This window comes from Phaseolus vulgaris, chromosome 9 (genome assembly GCF_051622355.1).
Source record: "Phaseolus vulgaris cultivar YP4 chromosome 9, ASM5162235v1, whole genome shotgun sequence".
Lineage (NCBI taxonomy): Eukaryota > Viridiplantae > Streptophyta > Magnoliopsida > Fabales > Fabaceae > Phaseolus > Phaseolus vulgaris.
In genome coordinates this window covers 29355379-29376350 of record NC_143506.1, presented here as the reverse complement: position 1 = coordinate 29376350, position 20972 = coordinate 29355379, and the positions used below count along the sequence as shown (strand labels likewise).

The following is a 20972-nucleotide window of genomic DNA, read 5'->3' as shown; positions in this document are numbered from 1 at the left end:
TAATTAATATTGAATGAATTATTGGTATTTAAAGTAGTTTCTATTATTAATAAATAGTTTTTAATAATTAGTTTCTAAATTGATATATGCTAATTTTTAATAAATAGTTTCAAAATTGGTATATGCTAATTAGACACCAATTTAGAAATTATTTATTAATAATAAAAACTATTTTAGATACCATTTTGTTAATCTCTAAGATAGTATCTAATTTTGTCAATATAGTATCTAATTTAGTCAATATAGTAACTAATTAATTTTTATTTAATGATTTTCTTGAAGTGATATATTTTCTAATTGTTTATTATAATTATTAAAACTCAAATAGTCTAATATTAAATAGTTTGGAAGTAATTAAAAACTCTTATGTTTTCAAGAAAATCATTAAATAGAGACTAATTTTATATATAAAAAATAATTAGTCACTATATTAACTAAATTAAATATTATTTTAGATACTAAAATATATTATTGGTACCTAAAGTAGTTTCTATTATTAATAAATAGTTTCTAAATCGATATCTAATTAACTACAAAAAATTTAACTACGAACTTTAGAATCTAATTAGTTGGTAGATAAAATTTGGATAGCTAATTAGATAACAATTTTAAAAACTATTTATTAATAATAGAAACTACTTTATATACCAATAATTTGTTTAGTCTATAAAGATATATAATTTAGTGATTAATTATTATTTTTCTCTAAAATTAGTTTATTTATTTATTTTTCTTATAGTGTATATAGAAATTTAGACAAAATATTAAGATACTATATTTTTTATTGTTATGATGTTATTACATATCATAAATTTAATTTAAATAGGTTTGTTTCTTAGATGATAAATTATAGTTTATATTCTTATTGATAATTAATTATGTAATGCGGGTTTTTTGTTTTGGTAAAAATTAAATTCTTTAGAATATGTTGGAAAATGGGAGTCATATAATCTCAACACAAACATTTGGTGGAAGTCTTTTTGTTGAAATCCTTTACAGTACATATAAATTGGAATAAACCTGTTAATAGTAAAGGGTGGCTTTTTTATAATCCTTGTCTCAAATCCTCTTCACCAAAATAAAAATAAAAATATGGTATGTTCCTATATTAATGCATGTCAATAATTTTGTGTATTTGTATGCCTAACTCATGACAAAAATGTCAGATAAGGTTTGTTACACACATGAATGTGGAATCATTTTACCCTTATTACTGGAAGTACAAGCTAATTGCATATTTATTTAAATTTTCTTTTATTTAGTATACTATGTTTATAGAGATTTTTTAGTGTAATCTTATTTAAATATATATTTTTGTAGTTTACAATCAAATTTTGAGTATATATTATAAAATCATATTTACTCTAAAGCATATTAATATATAAGTTACTGCTTAATGAATATTTATATTTCATAAATATAAAAATATATATGAGAAAGCTATTAATAATATTAGTGGTGTCATTTATTATATACGATAAATTTTTAAGAAAATTTATTATTATTAGTTTGAGAATCCCATCACTAAAAATAATGACATATATCATATATGTATAATTAGAAAAATTTATAATTTGTATTTGTTAATCATATTATCTGAGTTGTTTATTTTTATCCTCTAGCCTTGTCTTTATATTTTACTTGTATGAGTATGAATTACAAATGAATATGGTCGGTTCTACTATTTTCTTTCTCAATGCCTTCCACTCATTCTCTCTTTACGTCTTCCAGTCATTCTCTCTCTTGTTAACATGGTACCATGAGCTAGCTTTTCTGACTCATGCCTTCCTCCTCTTCCTTTCTTGTTATTCTTTCTTCTACCTTCACAATGACCTCTGTTTAGGAATTTACAACTCCCATAAGCCTCAAACTTGATAAAGATAATTTCATTCCCTGACATCATCAGGTTCTTGCCACTATCTGTGACCTTAAACTCTTGAAGTTTCTTGAAGGAAATCAAGTTCCTTCTCGGTCTCCTTCTTCTACTTTTCAATCCTTAGATGTTTTTCTTTAATATCAACAACAAGATTAGTTTATCATAGCCTGACTTCTTGCCTCAATGACAACACAAATTCTTACAAAAGTTGTGGGTTTAAATACTTCAACACAAATTTGGAAATGTCTTCAAGATCAATATGCATCTCATACTTGTGCTCAAATTCAAAAGATGAAGTTGTTACTAAAGACTCCCAAGAATGATAAAACGAATTATGCCTGTCTTCATGATATTAAAAAGGTTGTCAACATGCTTGTTGTAATCAGTGTTCCAGTGACTACTAAAGATCACATTGAGAGTATTCTTGAAGGGTTACCAGAAGATTACAATGCGTTTATTGTTGTTGTCACGTCTCACACTGATCCTTACTCTATTAATGAAATTGAATCTCGCCTAAGAAGGACAATTTAAGAGGTATAAACTTTCTCAATCAACCATGTTTCAAGCTAAAGCCACTTATGTTCACTCTATCATCAAACTCCACCTTTTTGTCTCTCTTTCAGTAGATACTCTCATGGTGGTCATTTTCAACATAAACACCCAAGTAGATATTCTCGATCTAATGGATCTCGTCCTTTTCAATATGATTCTGAATTCCTCTCCTTTTGCATCTTGGAAACCTAACCAAGTTTGTTATCAACTATGTTCCAAACCTGGCCATAATGCTCTCAATGCTGGCACTGGACCGATAGGCAAACTTCTCTGACGGTCACTGCCAACACATCTCAGTTTTCTACTCTTTCTCTTGATGATGGTGAACCAATGACTCTTGGCACACCCTCCATTAACAAAGACCATCTCTGGTATCCATAAAGTGGGACCTCTCACCATATGACACATGACCAAACTTTTTTCACTGATAATCAAGCATAACAAGGTTCTGCAAATGTTAAGTTTGGTAATGGTGCATGTATGACTATCTCTCACATTGGCTCTACATCTTGTGTTTCTCTTGTCATTAACACTGTTCTTTCTTTACACAATCTTCTGCATGTTCCTAGGATAAATAAAATTTTGTTAAGTGTTTCCAAATTTGCCCATGATAACAACATTTTCTTTGAGTTTTACCCTGATTCTTGTTATGTTAAACATCAAGTAACCAAACAAGTTCTGTTTCAAGGCACCATTAAAGATGGTCTATATGTTTTTTCTGCTTTAAGATCATCTCCTTACTCTGCTAATTACACTTCTTTTAAATCTCAAAAACCTGTTTTGCATTTGTGACACGACAAACTTAGACATTGCACTTTTTATGTAGTCAAGAACATCTTAAATCAATGTAATATTACTTGTAGTGCTAAACCTATTTTCTGTGATGTGTGTTCAAGGGAAAACTCATAAACTTCCTTTTTTTTGTCTTCTACAACTGTTTATACTTTGTCTTTAGAAATAATATACATTGATATACGGGGTTCTGCTTCAACGTATACTTTGTCTTTAGAAATAATATACATTGATATACGGGGTTCTGCTTCAACGTATGCTACGAATGGTGAAAAATATTATATTTCCTTTTTAGATGCTTATTCCAAATTCACCTTCTAGCTTTTCCTTTATATTTTACATTTTTGTATTAGTATGAATTACAAATGAATGAATTAGTTTTATTCTTTTCTCTTTTCCATGTCTTCCACTCATTCTCTCTATATATCCTCCACTCATTCTCTCACGTACTCAAATTCAGAAGATGATATTGTTTCTAAAGACTCTAAAAAATGACAAAACGGTTTTTCTCTCTTGCTAAAAAGCATTTGAACTTATGGATAATATTGTAGTGATTTAATAATGTGGATAATGACTGTAGAGAAAGTCAAAGTAACAACTAGAAATAGTATGAAGAAACAAACTCATGTACGTGTTGATTAAGTAGATACACTTGATGATTTCCTATTTTTTAAGATCCATACTAAAATAGAAATGATAAATATATGACCAAAAAAACCAGTGGTTGATGCAACCATATATATAACACAAAATTCCAACCTCTAAATACACATAATTACATACAATTTTCTTATCCTAGCTTAAAACAACATTATGAAGAGTTTGATTCTCTTTAGTTTTATTTTTGCTTGTAGTTTTCTTAGAAATGTTGTTTCAGAAAACAATAACTTTCCATATCAGGCTATTATAAATTTTGGTGATTCTTTAAGTGATACAGGAAATGCTGTATTTCATCGACCATTTCCACCTAATAGTCCTTATGGTTCAACATATTTTAAACATCCTGCAGGAAGAATGTCAAATGGAAGATTGATAATAGATTTTCTAGGTACTTTTACTCTCTTTCCTCTTTTTTTAAAAGATGACCTAAACACAAGAAACAATATCAGAGAGTATATGTTAGCAATCACACATTCTTAATTGTACTAACCCATGATCCTTTTCATTTTTAGCTACGGCATATGGGGTACCCTTGTTGCCAGCATATCTGAATCTATCTAAAGGACAGAACGTGAAGAAAGGAGTAAATTTTGCATATTCTGGTACAACTGCACTTCCTAAAAGCTTTTTTGATAAAAGAGGAATTGATATACCACCAGCTGCTTATTCATTAGCCACTCAACTAGATTGGTTTCATAAACTCAAGCCCTCCCTTTGTAAAAGCAAAAAAGGTTTCATCAAATCTCCTTTAAAAATGTTTCTACAAAATATATTTGTTTTTTTTTCATATAACTAACAATGTTATTCCTTTTTCATGACAGAATGTTATAATTACTTAAAAAATTCATTGGTTCTAGTTGGTGAGATTGGTGGGAATGACATTAATGCAATCGTCCCAAATAAAAATATTACAGAAATTCGAGAATTTGTTCCACATATTATTCAAACGATTTCTAGAACCGCTTCTGTATGTTGTATCAAATTTATCTTAACTTAAATTTCTATAGTTTAATTAAATTGAAATATGATTGATTAGAATAAATTGAATTTTATTTTTGTTTGTAATAAACAGGAACTAATTAAAGAAGGAGCAGTTCACCTAGTGATTCCAGGGAACTTTCCAATTGGGTGCAATTCTTGGGTTTTGAATACGGTGAAAAGTGATAAGGAAGATGATTATGACAAATTTGGGTGTTTGAAATCTTACAATGCTGCCATAAAGTACTATCATGAACACCTCAGAAAAGCCATAGAGACACTGAGAAAAAAAAACCCACATGTTAACATAACACATTTTGATTACTATGGTGCTGCCATACGTTTATTTCAAGCACCAGAAAAATACGGTGGGTTATGATTTTTATTTTCTGTTATTATATGAAAAGGTAGATGCGATTGTTAAATTTTGGTAGAATTAATTCTTATTGTGTTCTTTAATTTATGTAATGCAGGTTTTTTTTCTGGTAAAATCAAGACCTTTGAAGCATGTTGTGGAAAGGGTGGAAGTTATAATGTTAATGAAGTGTGTGGAACTGGTGACGCAAAAGCTTGTTCAGATCCTTCAAAACATATAAATTGGGATGGATATCATTTCACCGAAGCAGCATACAGGCTAGTAGCAAAAGGATTAATTGAGGGTCCTTTTGCTAATCCTCCTCTTAAACCTCCTCCTTTCAAGATTCCTAAGGAATGAACAACAAACCTCAGATTAATAAAGATAGAATTTTACTCTATTTTTTAGTATGTAAGTCACACATGCAGAGAATGGGTATTATGCAATAAAACTTCATTTTCGTAGTATAGTAGGATTTTGGTAAATTGGAAAGGGATTGGTGAGTCTTGTTGTATTGTGTTTTGTATAAGGACTGGACCACCTTTAAAATGATTCATTGTTATTTTTTTTCTTGTTGATAAAAAAAATACAATAAAACTTCATCAGTTATTAGGTAGGACATGCTTTCTTTCACAAGCTAAACTTTTTATTTCTTTTAAATTGTTTTCCAAAACTTCCATCTTAAATTATATTATTTTTCTTTTTAAAACAGGTACTAAAGATAGTTTATTAAGAATTGATTACTTCATTTACGTGTATTAATTATTAGATTCTAATTGAATAAATGGGTACTTTACTTTTGCACTAACAATATCCTTAAGGGTGTGTTTGGATTAGGGAGGAGAAATGAGAGGATTTAAGGGAGTGGATTTGAAGTGATTTGAGAGGAAAGTGTGAAGAAAGTTAAGTTGTTTGGATTAAGGTATATATAGAGTGGATTTGTGAAGAAAGTTTATTGAAGTTGGTGAGTGATGTGATGTATGTTAGGAGATTTTAAAATTTTTAAAATATTAAAAGTAAATTTATCCTAATCTTTAAGAAGGAAAAATAATTTTTAGTAATTAAAATTTTGTATACTTATTTTTATTTTTTATAAATAATTTTATTATTATTATTAATTATTAGTATTTATATTTATTAATAATATTATTAAATATTTTTATTGCTTTAATTTATTTAATATTTAATATTTTATTTTTATTATAGATACATATAAAAAATTATTTTTATAAATAAAAAATAAAAAATTATTGTTAATATTATTATTATTTATTATATAAATACATTTATATTATTATTATATAAATATATTAGTTTATTATTATTATTATATTATATTATCTAACTTATTCACAATTCATTGTCTTTCTTCGCATTGTTGCATGGAGCCACTTTCCTCTTCTCCCGCAAATCAACGCCTTTCTCTCTTCACAATTGAACTGAAACAAACGTGATTTTTTTTACAAATCAGTGTCTTTCAGTCCGAGTCCAAACTGACCATAAGTCTTCAAATTGAAGAAGCAAAGAGCTGCGATTAGTATGTACGTTGTGGCGGTTCCCTACTTTATAAAAGGCTTGGAAAGCATATTTTATGTAAAGCATATACAATGACACAAACTTTTGCCAAGGGAAAACAAAACTCTACATAGTGATTATATCTCACGAGTTTAATTATGTTTTCAATTTCATAAAAGATTAAAAGTTTTTATTTTCACTGGTTTATGGTGAATTTAAACGGAATAGTCTAAATAATTAAAAAAAAAATTAGAGTAAATTAAACTAATTTAAACATGCTTACACTTTTTGTTATATGGTAGTTTTGTTAGTGATTGGTTATAGTGAATAGTTTTGTTTGCATGAGTTGTGGTCACATTTGATATTTGAAAAGAATAATGGGATATAATCTTCATTTTTATATCAATTATCATTATTGAAACAATTAACTAGTTATAAAAAATACCATTATTACAATAATTATTTAATTGTGATGGTTACTATAATTTGGATATAATCATAAATATTTCCTTTATATACATACGTTGTATATTGTGCATTTAAAATAATTCAGAACTAATATTTCATAGCATGAGAGTATTATATAAATAATATTCTATTCTCTTCATGGTTGGCTACAAAAAATGGAAGTTTCAACGTCATTCTATATTAATACTTAACATGCCTGATTGAATTAAATTGGATCACAACGTGTTTTTATTAAGGATGACTTATTAATTTCATCATTTTTTTTATTCTAAATTTTACTAGTTTCCTCACAACTAAGATGATTTGTGATAAGAAAAGTATAAAAAAAAATATAGAATGAGAAACTAACAATAAGAACATATAAGAAAAATATATAAACAAAATAACATAACAAGATCAAGACACGGACAAATAAAATATAGTAAAGATTAGACCAAAATAAAAAAGCAAGGTAAGAATAAGAACAAGTTGAACATATAGGAGATGAGCAATGATGCCGCTGTTGAAAAACATTTCCTACAACAAAATAAACATCATAAGATAAATCTCCATTCCTAGAAATCAAGATAATATTATAGAAAATATGATAATATTCAATCTGTGCATTAGGAATTAAATCTATCAAACATTAATAGGATTGTTTAAACTCATGTTGTTATTGTTTCAAATTGATTTCTATTTGGTAAAACAAAGTTACTTATAAGAAAATGGTATGTAAGAAGATGGTAAGAAGAGAGAAGAAGTTTTTTTTTATTCTGTTATGTGTATTTACATCACTTTATGTATAGGAGATATATACAAGTGTAGGGACATTCTCTCTCCAATTTACAAACTAATTAAGTAGGTAGAGATACACTAATCATGAGATTCTATCATTATTAAATCAATTGGCATATAATTATAATTGCGTACAATATCCTACAATTGCGTACAATATTCTATCATTATTATTTCCTTAATACTCCTCTCGAGTTGATAGGTGAAGATCATGAACCCCAACTTGTGTCGTAGCGTAAAAAAACTGTTCCTTGCCCAATGTCTTCATAAAATTATCTACGAGCTTATAATGTGTTGGTACATATGAATGATTGATTATCCTGGCTTGTAATTTTTCTCGCATAATGTGGCAGTCTATCTCAATGTGTTTTTTTTTTTGTGAGTTCATGAAATACTAGGTTTGCTGTTATATGTAATGTCGTTTTATGTGTTTTGTGCGTTCATGAAATATTAGGTTTGCTGTTATATGTAATATCGTTTAATTGTCACTGAAAAGTTGAGCTGGCAAGTTACATGACACCTTTAAATCAAGTAACAGATATTGCAACCAAACTATCTCCAAACAAGTATTGGCCATCGCGCGGTATTCTTCTTCCGCTGATGATCTTTGATACGTTTGTCGTCTGTCTTTTTGACTTCCATGAGATAATAGAAGAACCAAGAAAATTGCAATACCCAGATACTGATCTCTGAGTTGTCTGACAACCTCCCCAATAAGTTGTCAATGTCAGATTGTTCTCGGATGGCAATGACAATCCTTGTCCCGATGATCCTTTGATGTACTTTAGGACTCGAATTGCGGCATCCCAATGAGATTTCCGTGGGCCTGTATATATTGACTTAGGGTCCGAACCGAAAATGCTATAACAGGCCGAGTAACAGTGAGGTATATCAGTCGTCCCACAAGTCACCTATATTTGACTAGATCCTTTAATAACTCTCCATCGTCTGGTGTGAGTTTTAGGTATTGCTCCGTTGAAAATTTGTCTGGACGAGCACTTGTGAGTCCTGTATCCTGCAAAATATCTTTGTGACATGTAAATACCAGCTTTGGAATAGTAAAATTCAATCCCTAGAAAATATTTTAAGTCTCCAAGATCTTTAATGCGAAATTGTTGTAATAGACCGTCTTTAACACGTTGAATATTTCTGTCAAAAGAATATCGTCCACATAAATCAAAAGGGCAGTAAATGATGAGTTATTTTGTCTTGTGAATAGAGAGTAGTCTGTCTTGGACTATTGAAATCCTACAGATTTAATCACATGAGAAAATATTGAAAACCATGTCCGAAATGCCTTTGAGACCATAAAGGGATTTGTTGAGTCGACATACAATGTTCTCCGTTGTCGATGATGCCCGGGTGGCAAGTCCATGTAAATAATTTCATGTAATGTGTCATGTAAGAATGCATTTTGCACATCTAGCTGGTGAGTAAACCAATTTCTGGCTGCTGCAATGGTGAGGAGACACCTCAAAGTTGTTAATTTTGCTATTGGTGAAAAAGTTTCAGAATAGTCTACACCTTCAATCTGAATGTACCCTTTGCGAAAAGTAGACGTTGCCATCTGAGTTGTACTTTATTTTATAAACCCATTTGCATCCGATGGGTTTCTACCTAGCGGGTAACAGTGTCAAGGTCCATGTTTGTGGAAAGCTCTTCGTCCATTGCTTTTTGCCAATTTGGATCAAGGATAGCTTGAGCATAAGTGTGAGGTTCTTTGGTGGTTGTGATGTTAGCAAGATATGCATTATGTGTAGAAGAAAATCGTGAATTATAAAGAAAATGATATATAGGATACCTGGTTCCATTCGGTCGGTCTTGGGCAATGGTTGAATGATTGGCTTGGGATCCCATTACGTAGTGTTGAAGCCAGGAAGGTGGGGTTGATGTGCGATTGGATCGTCGAACAGGAAGGTCGGTGGAGAAGGTTCGATAATGGGTGTTAGACTTCTTGGCGTGAGAGAAGAAGGTTGGTCTGTTGGAGGTTCAGGTGCATTATGACGAGTAGGAGAAGAAGGTTGGTTTGATGGAGGTTCAGGTGCATTGAGACGAGTAAGAGAAGAAGGTTGATCGAGTGAATGTTGGACATGAGTGGGTAAGTCAATGTCAATAGTGGACAAAATACCTTGTAATGGAGGTGAGGATTGCGTCTGGAACTGTTGGCAGAATGGGAAAACACTTTCATGGAAGATGACATCCCAACTTGTAAAAAAAATGTTTGCATCTGTATCAAATAATTTGTATGTTTTTTGATTGAGAGGATAACCAATGAAGATGCACTGTCGAGCGCGCGGATCAAATTTTTGCTTAGATGAAACAACATTTGCATAACAAAGGCAACCAAAAGTTTTTAAGTAAAAAAGTGAAGGTGGGCGATTATATAACATCTTAAAAGGTGATTTATTTTTTAGTAAAGGTGTTGGCAAGCGATTAGGGCTCGTGTTGTGTTTAAAATGTGTTTATGTTTGCGTTCTACTACTCCATTGTAGACACAAGTGCGTTGACATTCAATACCTTTTTTTGAGAAAAAAATTACGCATAGAAATAAATTCCATCAATGCGAATGGTTTTAATAGATGTCTGAAATTGATTTTGTGTAAAAGTAATGAATGATTCTAAGAGATGTTGGGTTTCAGACTTGTGATTCATAAGAAATAACCAAGTACATCTAGTATAGTCATTGACTATAGTGAGAAAAAAACGTTTTCCAAAATGAGTTGGGGTTTTATGAGGACCCCATATGTCACAATGCAATAGATTAAATGGAGAATGAGATTTTATTGTGCTTAAAGGAAAGGGTAGCCTTGTCTGTTTAGTTTTGGGACAAATATTACAATTATTATGAATGAGAATGAGATTTTTACTAATAGGTAGTAAGGAAGATGCAAGTTGTAGACACATCGGAGAAGGATGTCCAAGGTGTTTGTGCCATAAATCAAGGTCGATCAAAATTTGAGATGTGTGAGCTTAGTTTGGAAGAGGGGACATGTAGTATAAGTCTGCGTGTTGTTTACCCGAGCCAATCATCCTCCCCGTAGCCAAGACCTGTAATTGTTGAATTTGCTCGATAGTGAAGCTTTGTATGAGGTTTCTATCAGACTCGTTATTGTGTCTTCTTTGCCAGACATGATCTCTTATTTAGTGGATAAAAATGGAGAGACTGTCAGAGCACCAAGATCGATGTTACCATATAAGAAAATTGTATGTAAGAAGATGGTAAGAAGAAAAAAGAAGTTTTTTTTATTCTCTTATGTGTATTTACATCAATTCATGTATAGGAAATATATACAAGTGTATGGAGACTTTCTCTCTCCAAATTACAAGCTAATTAGGTAGGGATCCTATCATTATTAAATTAATTGCATATAATTGCGTACAATATCGTACAATATTGCATACAATCATTGCGTATAATTTGATCATTATTATTTCCTTAATAAAGCTGACGTGAATTTGTATTGATTATATGTTGATTTCCGTGAAGAAAAAAACAAGGAATTCAAGAATAATTTATCCATGAAAAGAAAAGAAATGATATTCATGGCCAATGAAATGACTGGTTTTGGTATCAAGAACAAACAAGTTCTTAGAATCTCTCCACTAAACATGAGATTAATCAAATAATTATTCAAGTGTAAATGTTTGATTCTAGGAATAATCAAAGAAGAACAATAAAATGCAAGAGATAGAAGATGAAGAACAAGTCACTTTCTTAAGAAAGATAAGTGTAAATGGAAAATCATCACTTGAATTTAGAAAAGTCAAGGTAAGATCAAGAATCAAGGAGCTAACTTGGTCTCACAAATGGAGACAAAGCTCACAACTACTCTTTCAATCTTTGCAAGTTATGTTAGGTTTGGGAACATTGAGTTCAAAACAATATCTCAGAGGATAAATTGAGGTTAAGTGCAAAAATCAATGAGCATGAGGTTAGAGAAGTTGTGTTGCAATGTGAATGATCAAAGAGTCCCTGATGAATTTAACTTTACATTTCACAAAAATAATTGGGAAACCATGAAGGAAGATATTCTACCGGTTATATATAACTTTGAGGCTATGGGGAAATACCTATGGGTAGTAATTCATCTTTCATTGCCTTAGTGTTCAATATTAGAGGTTCAGTGAAACTTGAACAATACAGGCCAATCTCTCTGGTGGGCTCATTCTATAAGATTATTTTTAAGATTCTTTCTAACAGACTAAAGATGGTATTGTCCTCAGTTATAGAGTTTTCACAATCTGCATTTCTTAAGGCAGGGACTTCTAAATAGTGTTCTCATAGCTAATGAGGTTGTAGAGGATGTTAGGAGGCAAAAGAAAAGTGTTGTGATTATTAAGGTAGATTATGAAAAAGTGTATGATTTAGTACAATGAGAGTGCATGTACTATATGATGACAAGGCTCGAGTTTGAAGAGAAATGGATCTCCTAGATTAAGAAATGTTTGGAATCAACATCAATATATGTGTTAGTTAATGGAAGTCCAACCCGAAAATTCATATCGTCTAGGGGATTAAGACAAGGGGATCCCTGAGCACCATTTCCATTTCTTATTGTGGTAGAGGGTTTAGTGGGTTAGTAAGAAAAACAATGAAAGAAAATGTGTTCCAGAGAGTTAGTTTAGGGAGGGAACAAGTTCAGGTAGACATTTTACAATTTGGAGATGATACTCTTTTTGTTAGGGAAACCACTTTTCAAAACACTTTTACTATCAAAATTATCTTCAAATGCTCCAGGCTAGTCTCAAGACTGAGGGTAAATTTCCATAAATCAAACTTTGGGGCACTTGGAATAGATAGGGATATGCTACACAATTTCTCAAGTATTCTGAACTGCAATATAATGAGCATACCAATTACATATTTAGCCTTGCCAGTTGGGGGGAATTAAAGGAAAAAGTAGTTGTGGAAACCTTTAATATCTAAAATTGAGAGTAAATTGTCAAAGTGGAAAAGGAGACATTTAAATTTTGCAGGGAAAATATGTCTTATTAAATCAGTGTTGACATCAAAACCCCTATTTTTTGTCCTTCTATAAAGCACCGACCTCGGTATGCAATAAGATAATACATATTCAAAGGAGACTCTTATGGTCTTGGCGGAGTGAGGGTAAAAAGATCGCATGGATTAATTGGGAGTTGATTTGCAAGTCGAAAGAGCAAGGAGGGTTAGGAATAAAAGATATATCAAAGTTAACAAGACCCTAATAACTAAGTGGAAATGGAGGTTGGGTGTAGGAAATGAGAGCAAATGGAGGTAAATCTTAATCTCAAAGTATAAAAACGAGTGTATTAGGAATTAAGGAACATGCCCAGTGAAATACCAATCTTGATGGTGGAGAGACCTCACAAAGGTTACTGAGGAGGAGAACTAGTTTAATAATAATATAATTTGGAAAGTAAGGTCTAGAAATGCAGTTAGGTTGTGGGAGTATAAATGGTTAGGGGAAACAACTCTTATGCATAGATTCCCTAGGTTGTACTTTATATCCTTGTGCCAAAATAAAAAAAATACAGGAAGTTTTAGCATGGGTGAATTTTGGAAAGGAATGACAACTAACTTGGAGAAGAGGTAGATTCATGTGGGAAGTAGCACAAAAAAATGAGTTGTTGGAGAATATCAATAAAGTGAATTTGAATGTGAACTTTGATAGGTGCACTTGCTCAGGGGAGTATGGTGGGGATTTCTTTATTAGAGTTGCTTATGTGTATCTGCAACAGAATAATATTGCTCCAATTTGTGAGAATTTTCAGCAGTTTTGGTCTGTCAAAGCCTTCCCAAATGCACAAGTTCTGTCAAAGCCTTCCCAAATGCATATTCCTTTCCAAATAAGGCCCCCACAAGAATATGAAGGATTTAGGCCTTATTTGTGTTGGTGCAACTGACTCCAAAAGGGGGTGGGGCGAGGCAGATGGGAAGGGGGAAGGTTAAATGGAACCTTAGACTTTTTTCACAGTAGATAAAACAAGTAGATTGTTTAACAAATTGTCTAATAGGTCGTCTAGTAGAAACATTCGTGAAGAGTCAGTTCACTTGTATTGACTTAAACTTGGGTTAGAAGTTGAGACACTTCATTTTCTACCATGCATCTTTGTTTTTAACAAAGTTTAATATAAGGCAAGTAAGAAGAATTGAGTTACCCCTTCAATTTGAGTTAGACCTTAAATTTAATGAATATATTCATTAATAAATATTAATTATACCTGAAATTTAAGAAATATATTTATTTAATGAATGTCACTTAATATGTCACTGCCTGAATAATTGATTTTTTCCTTGGGTTGCACTCTCATTCTTTTACCTTTACTAACATTCATGTTTAAGCTCTTGGTCGAGATACACTAGCAAAAGGTCCTCCAACGCTAGTGAGTATTCAATATTCGAGTGTAATTAATTTTGTAATAATGACGTACATTTTTTTTTTATTGTTGTGCTTATTTGTAATCTCCAAACTCCTTTACTTTTGGACCTAGATTAAGGACCTGGATTAAGAAGCATATTGTAATTGACATTAACATTACCTAACCTCCATTAAATTTAATTAATGTTAATACAAGTTTTAATTAGTACAAATATATCTTATATACCATATATCTTATTTTAAATAGGGATGGCAAAGCGGGGCGGGCCGTGCGGGTCGGTCCACGACCCGCAGGTAAAAAACGCGGGGCGGGATGACCTTTTCAACCTGCTAACCCGCATTAGACCGCAACCCGCGCGGGCCAGTAGCGAGGCGGGCTGGCCCGCAAACCCGCAAGAAAAAAATATTGGCACTTAGTAGCAGCAGGGCAACCTAAACTGGGTCATGTCAATTAAATCGATTTCAAACACGATAAAGGAGCAAGACACTTAGAGAAGGAGAAGTAAGCAGAGGGTATTTTAGAAGTTACCCATGACCAAGCCTTCAATTGAGCCAAAAGTTATCTTATTTTTATTGTATTATTTTTATGAAAAATTAATTAATTAATTGTCATTGTTTTAATATATGCAGATGACGGTGAAGATTATAATTTTGAAAAAATGGATGAAGGTTCTACTAAGGTGGCATCCAATGTTATTGAAATGGAAGAATGTCAATAATGTTTATGTTTAATGTTTTTGAATTAATTTTTATGTTTAATGTTTTGGAATTAGGTATTTTTAATGTTTTGGAAGTGGAAGAATAGTGATATTTGATATTTATCTTAGTGTTTTGATGTTTGACTATATTTGAAAAGAAAAAAAAAAATTAGGTTTGATAATAACAAATATATAGGTTTAATTTGACAATTTTTTAATAACAAAATGTAAAAATTAAATATTTAATTTAAAAAAAAAGAACGCGGACTGACCCGCAAACCTGCGGGCCAGCTCTTATGCGGGGCGGGTCGAGAATTCTAGCCCGCAATAACTTTGCGGGGCGAGCCAACCCGTCCCGCATTTTTGCGGGCCAAACGCGGGACGGACCATTGCGAAACGGGCTGGCCCGCTTTGTCATCCCTAATTTTAAATTACTATTATGCAAAAGAAAAAAAATTTATATTTCCTCGTATATAGTATTGTTTTTAGTTATGTCATGAATAATAATAATAATAATAATAATAATAATAATAATAATAATAATAATAATAATAATAATAATAATAATAATAATAATAATAATAATAATAATAATAATAATAATAATAATAATAATAATAATAATAATAATAATAATAATAATAATAATAATAATAATAATAATAATAATAATAATAATAATAATAATAATAATAATAATAATAATAATAATAATAATAATAATTTTATTATTTTTTATCTTTTTATTAATATTATTATTATTATTTTATTATTATTATTATTATTATCAGAGTTACTCCATTGGTTTAATTTATGTTATTCTTATCTCATCACATTTTTCTACGACGAGATTTTCCTTTTAAATTAATATGTTTGGAAAATAATCATTTCTCTCTTTGAATATTCCTTTATTCTAATATTGACCGGCTTTTTACTTATCTATCTAGAAGCTTTAAGAATCAAGATTCTACAGTAGCCTGTGTTCGGACCAATGAAACCGTTTCGTTAACAATTTATGTGAGATATGATCGCACGCCTGAGCGAATTTTTTTTTTTTTTTTGTCTAATTATGAAATATAATGAAGATCAATATACAGCTAAGAAATCACTGGATAATACACAGTGGGTGTTGAGTTCATTTTGAAGGGTAAAACCTAAAATGCTCACTCATAAAAAATGGGGTACGCACGAGGAGCATTTGAAATAATAATTTGAGTAAGTGACACGCCAAGAGGATTGTTTTTGCCAAGAACTTTGTCTTCACCAAAAGTTAAATACTCTCATTTGCCACATCTTCATCTAATTCTTTTCTAACTTGTTTAATATTCTTTTTTCTGCACAATCATAGGAAGTTCACCTTTACACCATTCACCTCTTCACCATAAGTTGCATAATGCAATCAAGTACTCTAATATGGTATAATACCGGACATGTAGGAAGATGGTAAAAGGTAATTTAAGTGTCGAAGAAGAATGAGTTCTTTTTGACATGACATTGTGGGTCTGACTATGAGTGATAAATTTTGTTTTGTATTAGTTTTGTGTTTTGTAATGGTATTTGTAGATTTTAGTTGTAGTAAAATTTGTTTTGTGTGTATTTTTTAGATTAAATAGTGGTTGTATGAATTTAAATAAGATAATAAGTGTTGACTGTTTGGTGTGATTTGTCATTCATTTCCTTTTAGATTTGTATTGGAAGTTTGTAGAGTCGGTATGGTTAATTATTGAGCAAATTGACTTTGATAATATTGAATATAAGGGTTGAGATATCTTTAAAATGTTTATATAAGAGTTGGAATACCTAAAATATTTATATAAAGGTTAAAACACTCCTAAAATATTTATTTTTTATTGATAAAAAAATTATAATTAATAGATTACAATCATTCTTAAATGTTTATAAAAGGGGTTCATTCACAATTTCTTACGTGTCAATGAGTGTTTGTTAAAAATGTAATTAAATTGTAACTCTCATCTACAACGTGAAGATATATCTGTTAGAAAAAGAATACAATAACGTACAGAATATTACTTCTCCGAAAAATACAACGGACGTGGAAAAATAAATGGAGATTTTTTTTAAAGTTCACACTACGCAATAATTTAATTCATAAAAGAATGAGAATTGCGATTATGTCATCAACGTGATAGAAGTATAAAATTTTACTGCATATTAAATCATTTATTAAGGTGTGTTTGATTTTAAATAGAAAAAAGACAGAAACAAAAACAGAAAATAAATTAAGAAAATAGAAAAATAAAAAAAATATAATTAAATTTTTGATTATTTAGTAGAGTAAAAATAAATAAAAAATGGAAAAATTTATCTTGAAAATTATATAATATGATTGATTGGATAGAACATAAATTATTCAGATAATAGAATACTCATTATACCTTTCAATTTATATAATACAGAGAAAAAGTATAGAAATAAAATAGTAATTTTAATTTTAATTTCTTTTATTGAAAGTAAAAATATAAATTCTGATTCTCTTCCTATTCATTCATCCTCCTTACGAAATAGAAGGCAAATTTTGTAACAGTGTATTTGTCTTGAATTTATAATAATCTTCCCACATGGGCGAGTATCTTGATTTGGGAGTTTGGGTGAGTTGACTGGTGAAGGTCTTGAGCTAGATGTCAAAGACAGATAGAGACGATTTCATCGCCCTCCAAAAGAAAAACAAAGATCTCTTAAGGACTCGCCAATTAATTTAATTGCTACTGTTAGCACTTGGTTAGGCACTGACTTTTCTCGTTCAGAATTCTGGAAGACAACATAATTAGTACTGTAACTTTCAATAAAGTATCTACGTAAATTCCTTAAATACCCTCCTTATAGAGGAAACAAAGAGAACAAAGTTAACAAAACAAAAACCTAATCCGTTTTAATTTAATATATTAATTAACATATATATACACAAGCCCCTCTCTGATTTGTTTTGGTGAGTTTAGATGACTGTGTAATTTATCCATGTAATTTATTTAAGTTAAAAAGCAGTAAATGAGTGTGAAAGTGAAAGTAGCGCAACGGTTCACGCTGTTTGGAAGACTGAGTCAGTGAGTGGCGATTGCAATTGCAATTGCAATCGCAGTCGAATGGCCTGAGCAGATAGATAAGCGAGGAGAGATCCTGAGATCCAGTCTAAGAACATGCGCAACAACCTCAGACATCATCAAAACTTGATTCATTATAAAAAACCCAATTGACGACAATAAACAAACCCACTGCACACAACATGGGTGGCAATGGAAAGCACAGATGGAAAATCTCTTTCCACCGTTCCTCTTCCCAATCCTCAAAGATGGATCCTAAGCTCCCTCCCAAGGAATTTACGTGCCCCATTTCCGGCTCCTTAATGTCCGACCCGGTTGTCGTCGCTTCGGGCCAAACCTTCGAACGCCTCGCCGTTCAAGTCTGCAAGGACCTCAACTTCTCCCCCAAGCAAGAAGACGGGACTCGACCCGATTTCTCAACAGTAATCCCTAACTTAGCCCTCAGAACCACAATCCTCAACTGGTGCGACAAATTAAACACCCAACACCCGCGCCCACCCGATTTCGCCTCCCTCCAGCGCCACGTCACACAAGCAATGGCCGTTTCAGGGGAACAAAACCGACAGGAAGAACAACAACAACGAATTAGGGTTTCGGAAAAGGTGCTTCTCGACGCGGTCGCGGATAACCCCCCCGTCATTTTCTCCCACGCCGCCACTGAGTTAGGTCCCCGTGCCAACCACTTCAACTCGGGATCCTCCGAGGAATCGGTCATCATTCCGCACAGTCCGGGAACGCCGTTGCCGTTTACCATTCGTCCAACCTGCTTCTCCTCCTCCTCCTCCTCGTGCGAGATCGAAATTGAAAACCCTAGCGCGCCGGTTACAGAGGAAGAAGAAGGAGTATTGAAGAAATTGAAGAGCAGCGAGGTGTTTGAGCAAGAAGAAGGCGTAATCGCGCTGAGGAGGATGACGAGGAGCAAAGAGGAGTCTAGGTCCTTGCTCTGCACGCCTCGGGTTCTGCTGGCGCTGCGCGGTTTGATCGCTTCGCGGTACGGCGTTGTTCAGGTAAACGCGGTGGCGTCGCTGGTCAACCTCTCGCTGGAGAAGCAGAACAAGGTGAAGATCGTGAGGTCAGGGTTTGTTCCGTTTTTAATCGATGTTTTGAAGGGGGGTTTGGATGAGTCACAGGAGCACGCTGCGGGCGCGCTTTTCAGTTTAGCCTTGGATGATGATAATAAAATGGCCATTGGCGTTCTGGGCGCGCTGCAACCGCTGATGCACGCGCTGCGTGCTGAGTCCGAGAGGACTCGTCATGACTCGGCGCTCGCGTTGTATCATCTGAGCCTTGTTCAGAGTAACCGGGTGAAGCTGGTGAAACTCGGGGCGGTTCCGACGCTTCTGTCCATGGTGGTGGCGGGGAATTTGGCGAGCCGGGTGCTGCTGATTCTGTGCAATCTGGCGGTGTGCACGGAGGGGCGCACGACAATGCTGGACGCGAACGCGGTAGAGTGTCTGGTGGGGCTATTGAGGGCGAACGAGTTGGACTCGGAGGCGACTCGGGAGAATTGCGTGGCGGCACTGTTCGCACTTAGCCATAGGAGCTTGAGGTTCAAAGGGTTGGCGAAGGACGCGAGGGTTGTGGAGGTTTTGAAGAAGGTTGAACAAACAGGAACGGAGAGGGCCAGGGAGAAGGCTAGGAAGGTATTGCACATGTTGAGAACTTTGGGCGATGGAGATGATGATGAAGGTGACGACTTTTACGACTCGGCCGGGTTGACGCGGAATCGTTACCGACTTGGTGCTGCCAGGAACCACAACATCGTCAACACGACCACGTTTTAGGTTTTGATTTCTTTCTGGTTTAGTTTTTCCACAAAATTTATTTGTTGGTTTAGGTTCTGTAGGAAAATGCTGTGAAAAAAGGATGAATAGGAAACTAGTATATGTGGTGTTGCTGGGTGTAAATCATGGAGGTGTTAAACTTGCAATCTCGAACTCAATCTGTTTTATTTTATTTTTTATTTTTTATTTTTGGCTTTTGTTGATGGGTGTTATATTATAATCTGTATGTAATCAGGGTTTAGGTGAATTTTCGGTTGGATATTAATGTGTACAAAATTATACTCACTGTCTAGTGTCTTCTTTAGTCCACAGAAATGAGAAAACAGAGAGAGATCTGTAGAATGATTTGTGAATTCACTGGATTGGTTGTGTTTGTATGTAAAGGTGGATGTTACCTTGCATATAAACTATGAGGACCAACAGCTTCAGTTTCTTTTCCTCATTATGCACATGTCATTCCTTTTTAGTAGCTGTTTTCATTTCAAAAATCAAATGGCAAATTACATGCAAATTAGCATATGGCAAATGAAAAAGAATTTTACCAAATTCGTTTTATCTGAAATTTATATAGGATTCTTGTCTCTGGCAAATGATTTTCTGTTTATGAGCTAAATCTTTTGTGTTTCACTAAATAATAATCAAAGTTAATGCTTCTATATGGAAGAACCTAAACTCCTACAGTCATGGAGAGGCCAAACTATCTTGGCCTTGCTTCTCTCCCTCAACCCAATACCTGGACTCGGGCTATTTTTGTCCAACTGTACTGCACATTTACCAAGGTTCTTCGGGTTCCCTTTTTGTCAAGAATCTAAGGGGCATGACATGTGTGCTTGAAACTCCCTTCAATGTACTCAAAGTTTTGCTTTATACTACATGGTTACTTCACTTACCTTAATCCAATGTAGTCAATTTTGTCTATTATTATTGGTTTTGTTCTCCTGTAAACACCCAGTATAATGTTGGTATTATGCATGACAGGCCTTAATCTGATAACAAGTCAGCAGAATCGAGTCATACTCCAAATGCCTGTTCTTGTTTTTTATCAAAGGCCCTAACCTGTAATGTTGGTATTACTAGAAGTATGCTCACACCTTTG

General features: G+C 32.7%; 2 protein-coding genes across 2 annotated transcripts; both read left to right on the top strand.

The window, feature by feature from the left end:
• Nucleotides 1-3987: 3987 nt before the first annotated feature.
• Nucleotides 3988-5832, top strand: LOC137821689 (GDSL esterase/lipase At1g28580). The gene is made up of 5 exons (XM_068626397.2): nucleotides 3988-4268; nucleotides 4393-4611; nucleotides 4702-4847; nucleotides 4953-5226; nucleotides 5332-5832. Exons 1-5 carry the CDS (start codon nucleotides 4034-4036, stop codon nucleotides 5571-5573), a joined length of 1116 nt encoding a protein of 371 aa, XP_068482498.1. The 5' UTR covers nucleotides 3988-4033; the 3' UTR covers nucleotides 5574-5832.
• Nucleotides 5833-17840: 12008 nt separating this feature from the next.
• Nucleotides 17841-20161, top strand: PUB38 (plant U-box 38). Its single transcript, XM_068625031.2, has one exon. The coding sequence runs from the start codon at nucleotides 18275-18277 to the stop codon at nucleotides 19874-19876; it is 1602 nt and encodes a 533-aa protein (XP_068481132.1). The 5' UTR covers nucleotides 17841-18274; the 3' UTR covers nucleotides 19877-20161.
• Nucleotides 20162-20972: the final 811 nt, after the last annotated feature.

Excerpts from the sequence above, each read along its gene's own strand:
- LOC137821689 (XM_068626397.2), top strand. The coding sequence starts at position 4,034 with ATGAAGAGTTTGATTCTCTTTAGTTTTATTTTTGCTTGTAGTTTTCTT. Across the intron at positions 4,269-4,392 it reads ATTGATAATAGATTTTCTAG|CTACGGCATATGGGGTACCC; the intron begins GTACTTTTACTC and ends TTTCATTTTTAG. Across the intron at positions 4,612-4,701 it reads CCTTTGTAAAAGCAAAAAAG|AATGTTATAATTACTTAAAA; the intron begins GTTTCATCAAAT and ends TTTTCATGACAG.
- PUB38 (XM_068625031.2), top strand. The coding sequence starts at position 18,275 with ATGGGTGGCAATGGAAAGCACAGATGGAAAATCTCTTTCCACCGTTCC.